Genomic DNA, 20,832 nt, shown 5'->3' on the forward strand with positions numbered 1-20,832 from the left:
AATAAACTATTCATGTGTCCTACTCAGAGGAAACGCATCTAACTGATGATATGAACCATGTTTACCGAAACAAAACACAAGTCTCACAAGAAGCGTCTAAATGAGCCCTGAGCGAAAAAATGCTAACGCACTCTAGGTATAAATCAATCGATATACTTATCGGATATGCACAAACAAGCTTACAAGCTGAGATTCCACATATTCTAGAAATATAAGTATCATCACTGAGCGATCAGAACTCGCGACAGGGGAAGCAAATACAGACATCACACGACGTAGCTTTAGGTAGCAAAACATGGAGATATGCTCACCTTTTGCAGAATAACAATTCTGATCAAAAACGAGAAAAACGCAGCTGAAGGTTAATCCATAGGTTAATCCAATGTGTCTGTCACTTTGAAAAATGATTGATGATCCATAATTCCATTTTTATGTCAAAAACTGAGTTTTCATTAGCTGTAGCTTCCAGAGTGTATGACAGCTTCCTGTTTTGTCTCCTTGGATACGAGTCCAAACAACTCACAGACTGCACCGGGCGCTCACGTAGGAGCCCTGTGACCATCATATTTGACGACGCTGATTGGCTGAAATTATGTTTTCGCGGCATAGTTTACACGTTACAGATAGCAACAGTCAGCTGCTAGTGGCTGCTGCTGCACTGGTTGAGGGCTCCTCTCTTAGCGCCCAGACGAGAGAAGGTACACGGGCAAGGCCAGGCAGGAAACATGTGACTTATCAGTAACTTTAGACATCGTAACACAATTTTAAACGAGATTTTATTGTAGATTATACATTTTACTGATACCAATTATATAATATTTACCTTGTTCATTAAAAATAAAAATAAAAAATATATATTTTTTAAAATATATTTTTATTTTTATTTTTATTTTTATTTTTATTTTTATTTATTAATATGGGAAGAGGTGGGGCGGCGCCCCTAGCGCCCCTATGGACCGGCCGCCACTGACGTCTGCATACAGTATGTGACACTGTGAGTGTTGCACGGCCAGATACGGCTCAAGAAGCTGACTCAAATAAGGAAATATATGATACATTATGATGTGATATGATATGAATGATAATGGGACACATCGACGTCTGCACTCACAGTGCCGCGGACTGTACATAATGTTACTCTGATCCGGTTACTTATGTTGTGGCAGATATTTAAGTAAGCTTTCTTAACGCTAATGTTATAATAGTCAGATTGCTCTGAAGATGGGAGGGGATATTCTATTAATTTTCACGTTCACACAGTCAGTTGATTTTTGCCGGCCGTCTTTCCTGCAACGGCAGTTTTTCTGTATTTCCACTATCCTGTAATATGACTTGATAGCTTTAAACTCCGCACACGGAGCTCTGATTGGTCAGCAGGCGGTGCTTTCACTGAGTTGATCTCTTAGCCTGCAACCTAACCTCCTCCCGAGGAGGTTAGCCGCTCAGCACAAGTTACCATGGAGATCTAGCTCGCTAAAAAGAGAACCAGCGTCGTAGGACCGGAAAGCCCGAGTTTTCCCTGAAGTCAGCCGGCTAAGCGAAAATCCGGCTTCGTAGTACAGGCCTCAGGTAGATGAGGAAAATAAAACACAGAATATTATCTTTGAGAGGAGTGACCCCGGAGTACAATTCTTAAATTAGCCTTTTTTATAAAGTTTTACTAATTTGACGAGACGTTTGGCTAATGCTTGTCACCTTCACATTTCAGAACAATATAATAATTCAGAAACAAACATTTTAAATAAATAAAACTCACACTCCATAGTGATGTTGACTGCATTACTGAACTGTCCTGTTTCAGACTCACACCAGAACACTCCACTGAGCCAGCTGCTGGTTATTGTGCATGTGGATCCAGTCATTGTCCCCCAGGAAGAACAGGGATAAAGGTAGGCAGGTTTCCAAAAGCTCCTCACTCTCCACTCAGTGGAGTTTCCCTCACAGCTCAGTGACACAGACGTTTCGGTGAAGTGCTGCACACTGTCAGGACTCACTGTGAGAGATGCTGCTGAATTCAAATCTGAAACACAAAAAGAGGGGACATTTAAACCATGCAAACTGTAAAAGACAATGCATTGGTACAGCAAAACCTCCACTTAATTTACCCTGAAAAAACAAACGGGAACAAACTAAAGTAGGAGGAAAACTAAACTGAAGGAACCATGTGCCCTTAATATCACACAACTACATTTTTTAATCATATGTATTATTACATTAAACACAAGGGACACTGTCAGGCTGAACAAGCTTGTGAGGAAGGCTAGCTCTGTAGTTGGAGGACAACTGGACAATCTGGAGGAGGTGGCAGAGGGGAGGACGAGGAGGAAGCTAGACAGTATCCTAGAGAACCCCTCCCACCCACTCCATGCAGAGCTAGTGAAGATGAGGAGTACGTTCAGCCACAGACTCATCCCTCCACGACACAGCACCAAGCGCCTCGGACAGTCCTTTGTGCCTGTAGCTATCAGGCTGCACAACAAGGGGTCAATAATGTGAAACTATTACTAGACATAAATACACACTGTTTCCACAACCCATGTTAATATATCTAATATGTAATATATGACTCTATATGTATATATGTTCATTTTCATTTTCATTCATTTCTTACCTATAGTTTATATGACCAAATATGTATATATGCTTGTTTTAATATATATATTTTATTCATTTCTTATTTCATAGTTTCTCATTATTATTATTTTTAATTTTTATCGCTGATCTTATTTTTGATTGTATTAATCTGTGTGAATCTGTGCTATCCTGTTTTTCACTCTCACCCTGTTGCTGTTTAAACAACTGGATTTCCCCACAGGGATTAATAAAGGTCCATCTTATCTTATCTTATGTCTGAAACAATATTACCAGCAGATAAATATCTTGAAACATATTCCCAACTAAGAAGAATTAAGAAAAATCTTACCAGTTATATCTAATTACAATGTATTGTAGAAGCCTTATATTATTAGGTTTTGGATTTACAAAGTCTAAGGTTTGAATCAGGGCAAACAACAACTCATGTGTCAGGATGAAAAGAGGGTCAGGAGATTAACTCGTGTTAAAATTCAGTCCAGAAGCTGAATAAATTCATCATCATTCTGTTTTAGAGAATAGTTTTGAAAACTGAACTATGACCTGATGCTGGTGTAAAAGAAAAGTTCCCAAAATAATTTATTCCATTTTGCAATAATGGAAAAGTCAAAACAAATATGCCTACAGAGCAGACAAACTTTTATAAATACATCTGGTGGCCTAATGATGGTACAAACTACAGAAAGAAAGAAAAAGGAAGAACATACTGACCTCCAGACCAGACAAACTTAGGTTCACTATGCCAACTGGATCTCCTCTTCCTGCTCTGCACACATATCCTGCTGTGTGTGTTTGTCCATCAATGATGAAGAGATCCTGTTCAGTCCCATTCTCGCTGCCAGGTAGCAGCTCATAGCTGTAGGAGTAGTCTGACTTTTGGGGAACAGCCTTATACCAGTAGAAGCTCCAGCCAGCAGAAGGATGATCAACCCTGCAGTTCAGAGTTACTGAGGCTCCAGGACTCGGCCATGATGGAGACACAGTGAGGACAGGCTCAGGTCTTTCAGCTGGAAAATTGTTTAATGTTAAATGTATGATATATAATTGGTGGGTTACATGCACTCCTTGCGTCCTAAATATTTTCTGCATACAGTATGTAAAAAACAAATTTAAGTGTGAACTGTACTTTAATATAATAAACAAAAAAAAGTCAACCGATAATAAATGACTAACGGTGCGTCTACACAGCAGCGTTAAAAAAATCTTGAAACGCTTCTGCCCATTCACTTTGAATGGGGTGACGTCACTTTCCCTCACTTTTCGCCGAAATGCATTGTGGGCAGGCGAGCGGAGATTTTCAGGATTTTCAGGATTCAAAGTTGAACATGTTCAACTTTTGAGGCTGAGGTGGAAGCGTCAGCCAATCAAATCCCGTGTACGCAAATCTGACAGTTCAAGCTCTAGCCAATCAAACGGCGTGTATGCTGGGAGAGACATACCGCAGGTCATTTCCTCATATTCCAAAAAATGGAGGAGAAATTAGCGGTAGCGAATCAATCACCCGGTGCTTTATGACCAGACCTACCGGGATATAAGCCAGGCATGGAGGGAGGTGGCAGAGACAGTGGTAGGTTTTCGCCTGTTTTGGGGAGTTTATATCCAGTTTACTTCGGGCTTTTTTGCTTCGTATGTCGCGGGCGGGAGATTCATGTGATTGGGTGTTCGTGCCTTGCTTGCAAAAAATCCGATACGCCCACCTCCAAGATTTTTTTAACGCTGCTGTGTAGACGTACCGTTACTGTCAATTTGAAAACAATCCGTTTGTCACAGGTAATAAATTATAACAAGGTTTGTTGGTAAAATATTATCTTTATTTAAATGCTTTGATGTAAGAAGCTGATCCCTGTCTTCTTATTCTTATTTTAATATTCATGGTTTTGTGATAACACAAAGCACAGGATTGTACAGTATTCTTCACCTGCCTATACAGCGTCAGTGAAGCTGTTCTAATATTATAATAATTTGCAAATTATATATTAGAACTTGTCCAAACTGGGTTTTCAAATCAACATGGCTCATTCATTTAAAAAAATGGCTTTTATTGAACTTGGTCATGGTGGTATTACTTTGATCACTTACCTGATACAGTTAGATAGATGTTATTGCTTTTTTTTGTTGAGCCCCTGTGCTGTAAAAAGCAATAGTATTCACCACTGTAGTCTGTAGCTAGATCTTGGAATGTTCTGAACTTTTGTTTGCTGGGAGAGAAAACTTCTCCATGCTGGTTGTGGATTGAGTAAAACCAGACTCTGTGTTTGCCTCCTGTAATGTCACACTTGAAGGTAACAGACTCTCCAGTGAAAAAAGTGGTCCAGTTTGGCTCAATGGTCAGCACAGCATCTAGAATCCATCACAAGAGACATAAAGTGAAATGTATTTTCTTTTTGTCAAAACATTTATAATAAATTGACAAAACGGAACACACAAAAAAGAGGATGTTGTTTGGAGAGTTACCTACAGTAGGTAGGTTTTACTTTAGTTGGTATACAAAAAGAAAGAAAAATGTATAATTACCTTGAGCTTGTACACGGTAGAGTAAATTCAACACTGAAACAAGTATGAAACTACATCAGACATTATCAAACTGACAGAAATCAAATATATCATAACCTCAGGCATTTAAAAAGTTGTATCAATGGCAATTAAAACTGGAAAAGTACTCACAGAATAACCCCAGCGCGCAGAGCAAAGTGTGTCCCATCTTCACATCCAACACTGACTCTGTCTCTTACACATACATCCACTTTAACACTTGAAAAAAATTGAGGAAGACTAACAGAGCACTGTGGGAGGAAATCTGATCTGATGTCAACATGAGCTCATTGGTATTTTACACATTTCCTAAGAATTACTAGTCTCTCTTTCCTTCCTGTTTTACATTGGCATGACTAATTCATGCTCATGCCATGCAGATACATTTTAACTTCACTCTCTACCAAGATCCCACTTTAAAAAGGCAGAGTAAATAGTCATTTTTGCTCAACTCATCTCAGTAAAAATGGATGGCAGTATTATACTTGCGTTTCACAGGCAGATATATTTAACACCTACAGTTAGATGGTTCATCGGGATAACTGTAGAATGATTTAACCTCTTTTCATTCTTTACCTGATCTTTATTGCAATTGTAATTCTGATTGTTTATCAAAAAACACAAGACAAATGTCAGGATTTGTTGGTAAAATAGCCATCCTGTAAACCTCTAATATTAGATGTTTCTACTGCTTCATCACTATAGTAATAACAAGGGCCGATGATTCAAAGTGACACATTTTTGGTCACATCTCAGCTCTTGCACCTCTAACTTCCTTCTGTCGCCTCAAAGCATGATCCCCAAAATAAGAGGGAAGATGATGAAACAAATTAAACACCTTGTGTAAAGAAAAATCAAGGAGAAACACTTCAGTAAATCAAGTTTATTGATGCAAAACAAAGCTTACTTTTTTTTTTTAAATACACCTAGATTAAAGCCATATTATGCATTTCCTTTCAATGATTTGCTATTACATTAACTGCACAAAATACTGTCTGATAAATGGAGAGCAAAGCTGCAAATAAGGTTTAATAAACAAAGGTTTAGTTTTGGTGTGTTGTTTCCATTCGTCTTGTCCTTACAGAAGACATTGTTCGATCTGGAAGAAAACCAAAGAAAGAAAGAAATTAAACTTTTTAAAGAATTTGGGTGTTTCATGACATATCACTCCCATTTAAAACATATTTAACAATATACGAAATAAATAAAGTGATTAATCCCAAAATGTACATGATGTTACGCTGCATTTTAACCGAGAGCTGTTCCAGGTTTGAGTTCAGAATAAAAAGTTGAATCCGCTGGTGCAGGACTTGACTTCCCTATGAATTAAGAGATTATTATTATACATTTGTTTACAGTATTCCCCCAGTTAAAAATGAAAATGTACTGGTACAGTATACATTTTCCTCACAAGAGGGTAAAGTGATAGTTTGATAGAAGGAATTTCTTTTGATGATTCACAACAGTTAAACATGTATGTATACAGATAAATGAAATATAATGTGCCCTGATGTTTATTTCATGAATGCATAGAATTGGCAGAAAATAAACTTAACAAACATTGACAAAGTTATATGTAGGATTTGAACATTGCTGTCTTTGGCAATACCAGGGGTGTTTCCTGGTCCTGGAAACATTTGGGGCTTAGCCCCCAGTGGCGGCGCCAGAGATTTTCTTTTGGGGTTGCTGTGGGGTAGCTTGACGTTTCATAGAGGGTGCTCAAACGGGTTTCCCATTAATGTACAGGGCGCTAGAGTGGAATGTTCTACTGCAACACTCCCCACGCAAATACACAGTGTACCCGTGACTGTTACAATGAAGGCTCGATAATCAGCACGGCATATAGGTGCAAGCTGATTTTTTTTAAATATTGAAGTCAAATGCATCAATCTGGTGCACTTTGAGAGCAACATTAAGAGATTTATGGACATCTCTCAACACCCATTTGAAACAGAACTGTAAACAGATTTTCTTATTCTTTATGGATATTTTACAAATCACTCCCCTTTTAAACTGTATTCTTGTTTTACTTTCATATAGTATTTCACAACTGTTTTTCATTTGTTCTCTTGTTTTTTTTATAACTATAATGATCATATGAAGGTGTGCCTTGGAAATAATCTTTTACATAATAATTGCATTCATTGAACACGGGAAATTACAATCCTGCCGTCCTCTCTAGTGTCATGATGAGGTTCAGGTAAAGCACGGTTAATGTATTATATTCAGGGGTGCACATCACTTTTTTAGTGAGTTACTCAGATGAGTACCAGGAGACAGCGTTTGGTACTCACCCCACACGAAGCGTGGTCCTCCTCAGAGTCTCCTTCACTGTCCTTTTTTTACACTTCTTGCATGCTAGATGATGAAGATGATGATTAAGATGCAGCTCCCTGTCTCTATTTAAGCCTCCGATTTGCCTTCTCCAAAACTTGTTGCCAAAACTGTGAAGTCCTTGCATTTCCTGAGGCCAAGTTGAAGGATCAAATACTAAGAAATTATCACATGACATGAAGTCATATCTGATTTCAGATGTGGGAAGTTACTAAGCACACTTATTCAAGTACTGTACTTAAAGGTGGGGTAGGTAAGTTTGAGAAACCGGCTCGAGATACACTTTTTGTTATATTCATTGGAATGCTCTTAACATCCCGATAGCAATGAATATCTTAAGTGCTTTGACAAAAAATCCATAAAAAAATGTCATCTGTGGAAGCCGTAATACTGTAAAAAGCACAAGCAATCATTTTAGCCGGCCCGGCTAAAATGATTGAATAGAAATCCACATTATAAACAGTTTGTGTCTTTAACTTGCAGCTAAGAGTGACAGAACGTCCCTCAGCCACAGGTCGGACAGGACTCATCAGGATAATATCATCATCTGAAAACAAATGAAAGAATATAAAGTATTTGACAGAGACATCAGCTTAGTCTGGTCTAGTCTGGCAGAAGTACCCTGTAAATCATTCCGCAAATTGGCCTTTTTTATAAAGTTTTACTAATTTGAAGAGACGTTTGGCTAATGCTTGTCACCTTCACATTTAAAAAGAACATAATACTTCAGAAACAAACATTTTAAAGAATTAAAACTCACCATCTATAGTGATGTTGACTGCATTACTGAACTGTCCTGTTTCAGACTCACACCAGAACACTCCACTGAGCCAGCTGCTGGTTATTGTGCATGTGGATCCAGTCATTGTCCCCCAGGAAGAACAGTGATAAATGTTGTCAGATTTCGAAAACCTCCTCACTCTCCACTCAGTGGAGTTTCCCTCACAGCTCAGAGACACAGACGTTTTGGGGAAGTGCTGCACACTGTCAGGACTTACTGTGAGAGACGCTGCTGAGTTAATATCTGAAACACACAAAGAGGGGACATTTAAACCATGCAAACGGTAAACGACAATGCATGCAAAAACAGATTAAACAAGCCTTAAAAAGGAATGTTTAATCCATGCATATATTGTATTTGTTGGAAGTAAATAATTGGTGTTGTTGGTTTTATGTTATGTGTAAAAAAACAGTGATTCCGATTGACACAATATCAAAATAAAGTTGTCCATTTAAAAGTTGGGAGGGGGCAAGCAAACTAAAGTAGGAGGAAAGACAACTGTCAGAAAATTATCTTATCTTAAAATTCAGTCAAGTCCAGAAGCTGAATCAGTCAATCATCATTCTGTTTTAGAGAAACAAATTGAAAACTGAACTATGACCTGATGCTGGTGTAAAATAAAGTTCCCAAAATAAGTGACTTTATTCCATTTTGCAATAATGGAAAAGTCAAAACAACATGCCTCAAGACCAGACAGACTTTGATAAAGAAATGTGTTGGCCTAATAGTGATGCAAACTACAGAAAGAAAGAAAAAGGAAGAACATACTGACCTCCAGACCAGACAAACTTAGGTTCACTATGCCACCTGTAAAACACTGGATCTCCTCTTGCAGCTCTGCAAACATATCCTGCTGTGTGTGTTTGTCCATCAATGATGAAGAGATCCTGTTCAGTCCCATTCTCGCTGCCAGGTAGCAGCTCATAGCTGTAGGAGTTGCCTGACTTTTTGGGAACAGCCTTATACCAGTAGAAGCTCCAGCCAGCAGAAGGATGATCAACCCTGCAGTTCAGAGTTACTGAGGCGCCAGGACTTGGCCATGATGGAGACACAGTGAGGACAGGCTTAGGTTTGTCTGTTGGAAAGTGATTTAATGATAAAGTTATGATTTATAATTGGTGGATTACATGCACTCATTGGATCCTACATATTTCTTGCATACAGTATGTAAAAAACAAATGTAAGTGTGTGAACTGTACTTAAATATAACAGCCAAAATGGTAGTTATCAGTTATTTTGTTCATATACAGTAAAAAAAAAAGTCAACTGATGATAAATGACTTACTGTCAGATACTGTCAATGTGAAAACGATCCATTTGTCACAGGTAATAAAGTATAACAAGGTTTGTTGGTGAAGTATTATCTTTATGTAAATGATTTGATGTAAGAAGCTGATCCCTGTCAGTCTTTTTGTACTTATTGTAATACTCTTGATTTTGTGACAACACAAAGCACAGGATTGTACAGTATACTTCACCTGCCTATACAGCATCAGTGGAGCTGTTCTCATAAATAAAAATAAAAAATGCTTTTATTGAACTTGGTCATGGTAGTATTACTTTGATCACTTACCTGATACATTTAGATAGATTTTATTGCTTCTTTTTGTTGATCCACCGTGCAGAAAAAAGCATTGGTATTCACCACTGTAGCCAGAAGCTAGAGGGTGTAATTGAAAGCTCTCATGTGTTTGGTAAGAGAGAAATTCTCGACCATCCCTTTGGATTGAGTAAGACCAGCCGCTGCCTTTGCCTCCTGTAATGTCACACTTGAAGGTAACAGACTCTCCAGAAAAAACAGTGGTCCAGTTTGGCTCAATGGTCAGCACAGAATCTAGAAACCATCACAAGATACATAAAGTAAAATGTGTTTTCTTTTTGTCAAAACATTTATAATAAATTGACAAAACGGAACACACAAAAAAGAGGATGTTGTTTGGAGAGTTACATAAGTAGATTTTCGCTTTACTTATATATTAGTAAACAACAAGAAAGAAAATTATATAATCACCTTGAGCTTGTCCACGGTAAAGTAAATTCAGCACTGAAACAAGTATGAAACTACATCAGACATTATCAAACTGACAGAAATCAAACGTATCATAACCTCAGGCATTTAAAAAGTTGTATCAATGGCAATTAAAACATTAAAAGTACTCACAGTAGAGAGAGCAAAGTGTGTCTTCACATCCAACACTGATAATCTGTTCCTCTGCTTATGAGAAATTCTTCTACTTGTTGTAAATAGAAATATTGAAACTGCAGCATATGAAGAGAAATCAGGAACTAGAGAGAAACAAATGTAATGAAATATTGGAAAAGGACGTTATTTTCTAACTTCTTTACACGGTCTGGGCTTCCTTCCCTTTTACACAAAGCTCACACAACTGAACAGCTTTTAACACAGCACATTTGTGTACACCTTGGTTTAGGTACCCTGTAATGATGAACAGAGATAAGGTTTTAAAATATCCTTCCTGATGTAGATAAGATCACCCTGTGGGCTCGTGCTTCTTCACAAATGGTCAGTAATTATTTATGCTTCTCTAAAGACTGCTGCATGAAGTCAAAAAAGTGTTCTTTCTAGAAAAAATTAAGTGATAAAGTTGCATGCGTCATACTCACTTTATAATCCATGGGCCTTCTCACCAATATTTCATATGAAAATGTGTGTAACAGCTTTAACCAAATAGTTGAACTGCAGTGTTGGAGTGTTCTGGAGGAATTCAAGTTTAAGTTTAGAAACAACCTCACCCACAGGAAGTCTCTCATAGTCTCTTTACCTGAAGTGAATCTGAAGAGAGACAAAGTCCTGCCCCCTCCTCGAGATAGACTCTGTCAGGGTTGAGTAGCAGGCAGGACCCAAATGCAGATCTCCAAGAATATTCCTTTATTTCAAGGTACGAAGTAGAACACAGAACACTACCCTGTGACACACAGTCAAATACCAACAATGAACCAACAATGACAGACAACAGGACCAACAGGGTGGGTGGAGGGGGTCTGGAGGAGGGACGCACAACCAGGACCAACAGGGTGGGTGGAGGGGGTCCGGAGGACGGGCCCGGAAGGGGTCCCGGGCGGACGGCCCGGGAGCAAGGCAGAGTCCAAAAAGGGGCGAAGGCCACAGCGGGCGAACTCGGGGACCCAGGCATGAGAGCGAAGGCAGTGGTTGGGAGAGTCAGGGGGCCGGGCTCGAGGGCGAAGGCAGCGGCTGGAAGAGTCAGGGGGCCGGGCTCGAGGGCGAAGACCACGGCTGGGGAACTCAGGAGGCCGGGCTCGAGGGCGAACAAGAAGGCGTCTACGGGACAGCTCCGGAGGACGGGCAGGAAGGCGCTGACGGGACAGCTCCGGAGGACGGGCAGGAAGGCGCTGACGGGACAGCTCCGGAGGCCGGGCAGGAAGGCGCCGACGGGACAGCTCCGGAGGCCGGGCAGGAAGGCGCCGACGGGACAGCTCCGGAGGCCGGGCAGGAAGGCGCCGACGGGACAGCTCCGGAGGCCGGGCAGGAAGGCGCCGACGGGACAGCTCCGGAGGCCGGGCAGGAAGGCGCCGACGGGACAGCTCCGGAGGCCGGGCAGGAAGGCGCCGACGGGACAGCTGCGGAGGACGAGCAGGAAGGCGCCGACGGGACAGCTGCGGAGGACGGGCAGGAAGGCGCCGACGGGACAGCTCCGGAGGACGGGCAGGAAGGCGCCGACGGGACAGCTCCGGAGGCCGGGCAGGAAGGCGCCGACGGGACAGCTCCGGAGGCCGGGCAGGCAGGCGCTGACGGGACAGCTCCGGAGGCCGGGCAGGAAGGTGCCGACGGGACAACTCCGGAGGCCGGGCAGGAAGACGCCGACGGGACAGCTCCGGAGGCCGGGCAGGACCCAGTATCGGCCGGACAGGAACCGGAGCCGACGGGACAGGCGTAGACGGGATCCTGAACATGACATTGGCTGGTGTCAATGGGACCCCGGATGGAGCAAGGGCTGGTGTCGACTGGACCCCCAACGGAACAGGACACAGAGTTGGCAGGACCCCCGGCGGGACAGGTGTCGGCGGGACCCCCAACAGGACAGGATCTGGTGTTGGCAGGAAATCCGGCGGAGCAGCTGTCGGCGGGACCCCCAACGGGACAGGACAAGGGGTTGGCAGGACCCACAGCGGAACAGGTGTTGGCAGGACCTCCAACGATACTGGACGTGGAGTTGGCAGGACCCTCGGCAGGAGAGTTGTCGGCGGGACCCCCAACGGGACAGGACATGGAGTTGGCAAGACCCCCGGCAGGAGAGTTGTCGGCGGGACCCCCAACGGGACAGGACAAAGGATTGGCAAGACCCCCGGCAGAAGAGTAGTCGGCGAGATCCCCAACGGAACAGGACATGGAGTTGGCAAGACCCCCGGCAGGAGAGTTGTCTGCGGGACCCCCAACGGGACAGGACATAGGATTGGCAAGACCCCCGGCAGAAGAGTAGTCGGCGGGACCTCCAACGGCACCGGACACAGGACCGGCAGGACCCCCGGCAGAAGAGCAGTCGGCGGGACAGGACATGGAGTTGGCAAGACCCCCGGCAGGAGAGTAGTCGGCGGGACCTCCAACAGCACAGGACATAGGGTTGGCAGGACCCCCGGCAGGAGAGTAGTCGGCGGGACCTCCAACATCACAGGACATAGGGTTGGCAAGACCCCCGGCAGGAGAGTAGTCGGCGGGACCTCCAACGGTACAGGACATGGGGTAGGCGTCGGCCGTAGAGCCAACAGGACACGGGGGGCTGGCGTCGGCCGGAGAGCCAACAGGAGACGGGGTGCTGGAGTCGGCCGGACCACCGACAGGACACGAGGGGCTGGAGTGGGCCGAACCACTGACAAAACACGGGGTGCTGGAGTCGGCCGGACCACCGACAGGACATGAGGTGCTGGAGTCGGCCGGACCACCGACAGGACACGAGGTGCTGGAGTCGGCCGGACCACCGACAGGACACGAGGTGCTGGAGTCGGCCGGACCACCGACAGGACACGAGGTGCTGGAGTCGGCCGGACCACCGACAGGACACGGGGTGCTGGAGTCGGCCGGACCACCGACAGGACACGAGGTGCTGGAGTGGAATCCACAGGTGGACTGGAGGAGGCAGGAAATGCAGCAGAAGACGTCAAAGTCGAGACCCGAGCAGCGAGGCCCGGGAAGCATAGAGCCAAGGACCGCTGGCTTTCCTCAAAGTCTCGCCACGCCTGCTCATGTTCCTGAGAAATGGCGTGCTGGAACGGAACAGAGGGCGGAACCATGGCTGCCGGGGCCAGAACTGGGGCTGGAACCATGGCTGCATGGGCCGGTTCTGGAGCCGGAACCATGGCTGTTGGGGCCAGAACTGGGGCTGGAACCATGGCTGTGTGGGCCGGTTCTGGAGACGGAACCATGGCTGCTGGGGCCTGTACTGGAGCCCAAAGCATGGCTTCTGGGGGTCGGGCTGCTAGCCTGGACTTGCGACTCCTTCTCCTAGGAGCCTTTTGGAGGCTCCGTGGACCTCCAAAAGCCAGACGAGTGCCCGCGAACGGCTCCTGGACAGGAGCAGGAAATGGGGAAGAAGCAGGGGTTGACTTCAGACGGAACACACCGAGATGTATGGTGTTAGGTTGGGAGTTGGGAGGCAGGGGGCTAGCATGCCTGGGGCTAGCAGGCCGGGAATCACACGTCGAGAGGAAATCCAAAATCCAGTCAGGTAAGAACTTAACTAGAGATGGATCCACTGTTGCCACCTGGTGAGCCTCTGCCAGAGCAGCCTCTCTCTGCTGAACACTGGACGCTCCCCTCCACCTACTATAGCAGCAAGCCAAAGAAAAGGTAAAATGTTGTAATTCCACCTCAAATGGATCTGCTGGGCCCATTTCTGGTTGGTTCATTCTGTCAGGGTTGAGTAGCAGGCAGGACCCAAATGCAGATCTCCAAGAATATTCCTTTATTTCAAGGTACGAAGTAGAACACAGAACACTACCCTGTGACACACAGTCAAATACCAACAATGAACCAACAATGACAGACAGAAAAACCAGAACTAAAATACACACAAGACCAATCACACAAACAAGACACAGGTGAGGAGGGAGGAGAAAACACAGGGGCACCAGGTGAACACAATCGGGCAATCAGGCAGGACAGGGGTGAACACTTTTCAAAACAAAACAGGAAACAAAAGACAGAAAAAGACAAGAAAAAACCCAACACAGACAGATCGTAACAGACTCGATCTACTTTAAAGTGGACCTATCATGCTATATTTAAATGATATATTGTAGGGCCATACCTACAGTATATAAGGTATATTTATACGTTTCTGTTTTCAAAATACCAAACAGATCATGCATATTAGCCATGCCTCATTTCGCTCTATGTGCTGTTTGCTGTCTACGGGTCTGATTCTGCTGACCACGCCCCCCTGCAGGAGAGGGGAGACGTGCTCTGATCAGCTGCTGGGCTGTCAGAAGAGGGGGAGAAAAAGAGATCTCCGTCCTCCGTGTTTTATTATACAGATGAAGCGTCTTATTTTGGACAGTTTAAAGTGCGAGGGTCGTGATCGGTTCATGCACGTTCCGTGATGGCCGGCCGGCCCCCAGTCAGACTTGATACCGCCCCCATGATAAATACATTTAATTATTGTGAAGCCAGCTGCAATGGATCATTGATCCACCAGGGGGTGCAGTGGGGTTCCACACTGGAGTCATGTGAAATCAACTTCTAAATAATAGATGTTGTTTAGTCGGAAAAAACGAACGAGCCGGCTCTCCCGATTTTTAATCCTAATTTAATCATCATCATTGATGTTTATGTTCACCGAATTGACATGAAATCACTGACAAATATGAATATTCTGTATTCAACTTCATTGAAACGATCAGGATGGGTGTTATTTTTCCCCACAATGACCAAGTCGCTGCAAATGATCCCATGTATTACATGTACATGGCCACATTCTCAACAAAGTTACGTAACGAAACATTCTGTATTCCTTGCTTACTTTTTATTTAATGCTTTATAACAGCTGGAATAGTTCGTTTAGAACAGGCACCTCACTCGCAATCTGCTCCTCCGCAACGCCTACCACCTACCTCCGGCTGAAATTATGAATGTACAGTAAGGCATAGTAATCATAGATAACACGGCAGGGTCCGTTACAGTTTGTTTTCATCTGATTTCAAATATTTCAAATGTCTGAAGTTAATAAATACATTCTCAGTGTTCAAGTCAATAATAGTCATATAAGAAAAGTACTGATCTAATAACAGAGATTTTATAAGGACTTTTCAATGTTCGACATCGCTCATGTGAAATACAGTAAACTGGATGTTGTGGTGCCGAGAGGCGGGGTATCAAAAGTACAAGCTAAACTTTTATTTAGCATCTGAACGATCTGAACACACTTGTAAACAACGTGATGCCCGGGAAGCGAAGACCCGGCGGAAACAGCTGGTCTGGTTCACTAAAATGTCCGTGTACAGTATATCTGGTACTAATGTATAGCGGATCTTTGTTAAGATCCATATGTCACGGATAGATATTATATATAGAGATGGGATGGCAGAAGGTGCTATATATATATATATAATTCCAAAGCTGGTAAAGACCTTTCAAATTTAGCAATAATAGTCATATAAGAAAAGTACTGATTTGTTCTTGAATATTATAATAAAATAAACACCGGCTGTTGTTATGCCTGCTGTAACGTTTACTTTCTCCGTTCTCCGCTTAAGTAATTATTACTTCCTGGTTAGCTTTCCGCTCGAAATTTAAATCTGAAAATGGCAAAATAACGGAGAAAAAAACGTTCACAGAGAAGACGACAACAATTGTCACTTGCACTTGTCATTTAGCATCTGAACACACTTGTAAACAACGTGATGCCCGGGAAGCGAAGACCCGGCGGAAACAGCTGGTCTGGTTCACTAAAATGTCCGTGTACAGTATATCTGGTACTAATGTATAGCGGATCTTTGTTAAGATCCATATGTCAGTAGAGATGGGATGGCAGAAGGTGCTATATATATATATATATATATATATAATTCCAAAGCTGGTAAAGACCTTTCAAATTTAGCAATAATAGTCATATAAGAAAAGTACTGATTTGTTCTTGAATCAACTTTTTTATGGAAAATGTTTTATGTAATTTTATTTCATTTTAAATAAAATGAAAGACATTCACAGTTAATGTAATTAGATATACATTATTAATGCCATACATTTTTAAATGTAATTAGATATACATTATTAATGCCATACATTTTTGCATAAATATTTATTCAGTATGATAGCTGTCTAACAGAAGTTAAATCCATTTCTCACTTATTCTGACAATGTACTTAACCCCAAATAAAAGAACCCAATAAAATAGTTGTTAAATAATAGTGAAGTCACGTTGTAATAACAATAATTCATCTCTCTCGGTTTTTTTTGTTTTCTTTGTGTGCTTTGCCAAAAGCCACTGTGTCAAGTGTCCTAGTTGGGTTACCGTAACGAACAGCAGCCGGCTCTCGATTTTTAATCCTAATTTAATCGTTTATGTTCGCCGAATTGACATGAAATCACTGACAAATATGAATATACTGTATTCAACTTCATTAAAATGTTATTAACGTGCCTAAACTCAGTAATTCACTAAAAATTACTGATCCCTCCGCGACGCGGAGGGATCCCTGGGTCCCTTGATCCCTGGGTGTTATTTTCCCCCATAATGACCAAGTCGCTGCAAATTATCCCGCTTATTACATGGCCACATTCTCAACAAAGTAACGACATGACTCCCAATATTAATTAAAATGCTTTTATGGATTTAGAAAATATTTTTATCGATTTAAAACATAGTTCTATGTATTGATTTAAATTTACATGCATCCGCTAAGAAAAATAGTCCGTTGTTACCGTTTTTTAAACAGTCAGAATGAAACGGCAGCTCTCAGCTGTGTGTTCACACTCCTAACTCTGATCTTTCTTTTCCAACAGTTAAGTTAACTGTAGGTTACTCTGAGTGACAAGCTTACAGTTAGTGAAGTAACACTTTTTTTTTGTGAGTCACGACCTCGCTGTTTCATTCTAACATAACGCTCCAAATATGACTGTTTCCACTCGGACTTCAATACAGCAACACCATTGTTTGGTTTCCATGGTAGCGTGTCTCTTTAGTAGCGTGCACTCCTTTCCTGTAAATTACAGGTCCAGCCAGGCAAAACAGTAATATGAAATATGAACGTTAGTTTTTAACTGAAATGATCAAATAAAGTCAAAATGTCACAGTGTTTACAAACATTGACCATACCGTTCACCAGTCCCCACCCCACTCTTTGTTTAAAACGAATTGGCCATCGGAATGTGTGTGTCCCAACCCCCCCCTGTGATATCTCTTCACAGGGGGGGAGAGAGTTAGACGCTCGTGAATTGTCAACGGGGGGGGGGCCTCTCTGCACGGAGGAGCCGCGGAGAAGTGAATCACAGTGATCTGCTATTTTAAAGTAAATTCAACACATATCGACCCTAAATATAGCATATATTAAGAACGAGAAAGTGTTAACATCGTTTTTTGTAAACATATGACCAATGTGCGAGGGTGATGACATCAGAGCATCGTCCTATGGGCTTAGCCCCGGACAGGTACAACAGGTATTCACTCAGAGGGGGGTAGTTACCCATTTACATGTCAAAAAGCAACATACAGTAGGCGGGTGGGGGATGGTGAACGTTTACATTTCTCTACAGCAGTGGTTCCCAAACTTTTTGTGCCCAAGGCACACCAAAGGACAAGTAAAAATCTCAAGGCACACCTATTGTGCGAAATAGCCCTTATAACACGTGTTATCACTCATATCATGTAAAATATCTGTAAATGTGCATAATTATTTACTAATGCCAAATAAAATGTATAGATAGAACAATCAGTGGTTCAAGTTAGTATATTCCTCAGTGTAACATATCCACTAGTTGCAAAGCTTAAACATTTTTATATATTTTTTTATTTTAAGGGAAAGGATGTTTTCACTACTCAGTTTGTCAACTATGTTACGGACAAACTTGATGTCATTACAATCATTTGATTAAGTCCTGCACTTCAAGGAAAATCAAATTTGAAAGGCTCTTGAGTCTATTCTACCATATATCCAAAGATTTTTTAAAGTTTAAAAAATAATTGTATTAAAGTTTTGTTTTTTCATGTGATATGTTCAGCACTGTCATTAAGTTTAGGGATATTTTGTATTATAAAACTACCATACAGGTCATTTTGATAGTTTTAAGAGATGTCATGTAAAACTCCAACCTGTGTAGATATACATTATACTATAAAGGATATCAGAAGCACTATTTTAGATATTTTAAATTTGAAAAAATGAGGTGCAACATAGTTGACAATGAAAGTCAAACATTTGACGCAAATAACATAGTTGACTGGACACATTATTAACCATCAGCACTATGTTAATTTCAAGGCAGAAGTGCAAAATTCCATTGATAATGATGTGTAATGACGTCTACATGTCGTACAAATTGTCAACTAGGTTACCTGTCAACTAAGTTACTACAGTTATTACAGTACTGGGTAACTCAGTTGACAGGTAACCTAGTTGACAATTTCCCTATTTTGACCCATCATTTCAATGGTAGGCCTTGCCTGGATGACCACATGTCATTTTCTTGAACAGGTTAACATCACATTTGCACATATAATTGAATTAAAATCATTAAACAATTGTAAACCATAACAATGTACGTAACATTGTTGATTGTCAATGAGTATATTAATTGACCATGTGCTATTATACATAAAATATTGTAAAAATGTAGAGGACAATCACCACAGTGTGTTCAAAATGTCTGCCAAAGAGGAACATGGCATCATGTGATGCTGGTGACATGGTATTGGGACAAACAATTTTTGAGTTAAAGGGGGAAGTTCTGTTAGTAACATAGTTGACAGAACTTTTGCGGACATTCATATATTAAGATATTTAAATTATTTAAAGGGGGAAATCAATTAAAAATATGTTATTATTCTTTAGTATTTAGACTTTTGAAATAAATGAATCATTTTTTAAATTTACTTTAATGGTTTTTATTCATTATTTTGAATCCAAGACACCCTCAACTGAAAAAACGGACATAGCAAAAACTGACAATTTAAGAACATCATGACACATTTCAAGCTAAATAAAGCATAGGATGCACATAATGTTTGTGTGATATTATAACATGCTTTCCAATAATAGGCAAAATATGATATTTTTGAAGAAAATAGTTAGAATAATTATAATTATCATCAATGGACATCAATGGACATGGAATGTACCCTAAATTGTAGAATCACTCAGCAGTTACATACACCAAACCTTCCAGTTATATTCCTATCAATATTATGAAGGCTTTTACAGAAGGGTTTGGTCATATATAATTCATAGCCTGAATTATATAACATTTTATACCTAAAAACATGGTGAAAATTGATATTTTAGGGCTGTTGACAGTATTTTCTGATTTATGGAGTGATACAAAGAGATATCCAAAATCCCTTCTGTAAAAGCCTTAGATACTAATATGACTACAAAATGAAACAATAATTTTGATCCTGGCTTTATCCAAAGTTCAGATTTCGGTTCCTGAAATGTGTTAAAATATGCGCATATTTCATGAGGTAATGGTTCATTTGGATATTTAAACATGCTATTTCAGAAAACTTGTAATACAAAAAACAATTGCCTTATTGTAAGTAATTAACTGGAGAAATATTTAGCTGATATCTTTAAGTTAAAAATACCCTATTCACCTGGGGTGTCTCGCCTTAATTAGATGTTTGATAAGTGCAGATCACATAGTAAAACACGTACACAGATACATTATTTTGTATTTTTATTAAATTCGACAATGTCAATTTCACTTTCCACTATGTCCACCGTTGTTTTTCACAACCAATGGCAGAACTTTATTGAGGCCTGTAATTAGTCAACTACAGGTCTCTTGAGTCAGTCTTTTTCTTCCAAAAAGCTTGTGACAAGATGTTATTGCTCTTGGGGCATTAAAAACAAGATTTTAACTTTAGTTTTTTATATAATATCTGCATTTTCTATTGTGAAAAACTAAGTCTTAGTTATTTAATATATAGCGCCATCTCCTGGTTAAACCCTGAAATTGGAGAATAGTGGGAGGGCCTAACATTCCTGAATACTGGTCTTTGGCAGGCAACTGGCTGGCAACTGGCTGCCAGTCGGCAGGAAGCTGTATGCTGGGGTCCAAAATAAGAGGCTCCATCTGTATAGAGTCGTTATTCATTTGTTTTAAAGCTCAATAAATAACAAAGAAGACCTTTGACCGGCACTTTTCTAATTTTGTCCGGAAGATTTAAACTTTAACGGACATGTTGACCGGCGAAACAAACTGAAACTGAAACTCTGCCGCACGGTCCCCTCGTTCCTTGGAAGAGGCGGAGAGGTGGGTGTTTGTCATCTGCTGGTGGACTAACCGGAGAGAATTACAGTGCTTGCCTCGACGGGGAGGGATTGCATTGCAGCGGGAAGCAAACGCTTGCCTCGGGGAGGGAGAAAAAAAGCCACAGCGGAGAATAAACAGAAGGGTAACC

The 20,832-nt window shown here is 41.5% G+C and overlaps 1 protein-coding gene across 1 annotated transcript in view; it reads right to left on the reverse strand.

Moving 5' to 3' along the window:
* LOC117498006 overlaps positions 1 to 20,832 on the reverse strand; it is a 145,359-nt gene that overhangs the window by 34,883 nt on the left and 89,644 nt on the right. The window contains exon 25 of the mRNA XM_034150052.1: positions 1,757 to 2,020. Within this exon, the coding sequence (XP_034005943.1) occupies positions 1,757 to 2,020 (264 nt within the window). The remainder of the gene's footprint in view (positions 1 to 1,756; positions 2,021 to 20,832) is intronic.

This window comes from Trematomus bernacchii, unplaced genomic scaffold (genome assembly GCF_902827165.1).
Source record: "Trematomus bernacchii unplaced genomic scaffold, fTreBer1.1, whole genome shotgun sequence".
Lineage (NCBI taxonomy): Eukaryota > Metazoa > Chordata > Actinopteri > Perciformes > Nototheniidae > Trematomus > Trematomus bernacchii.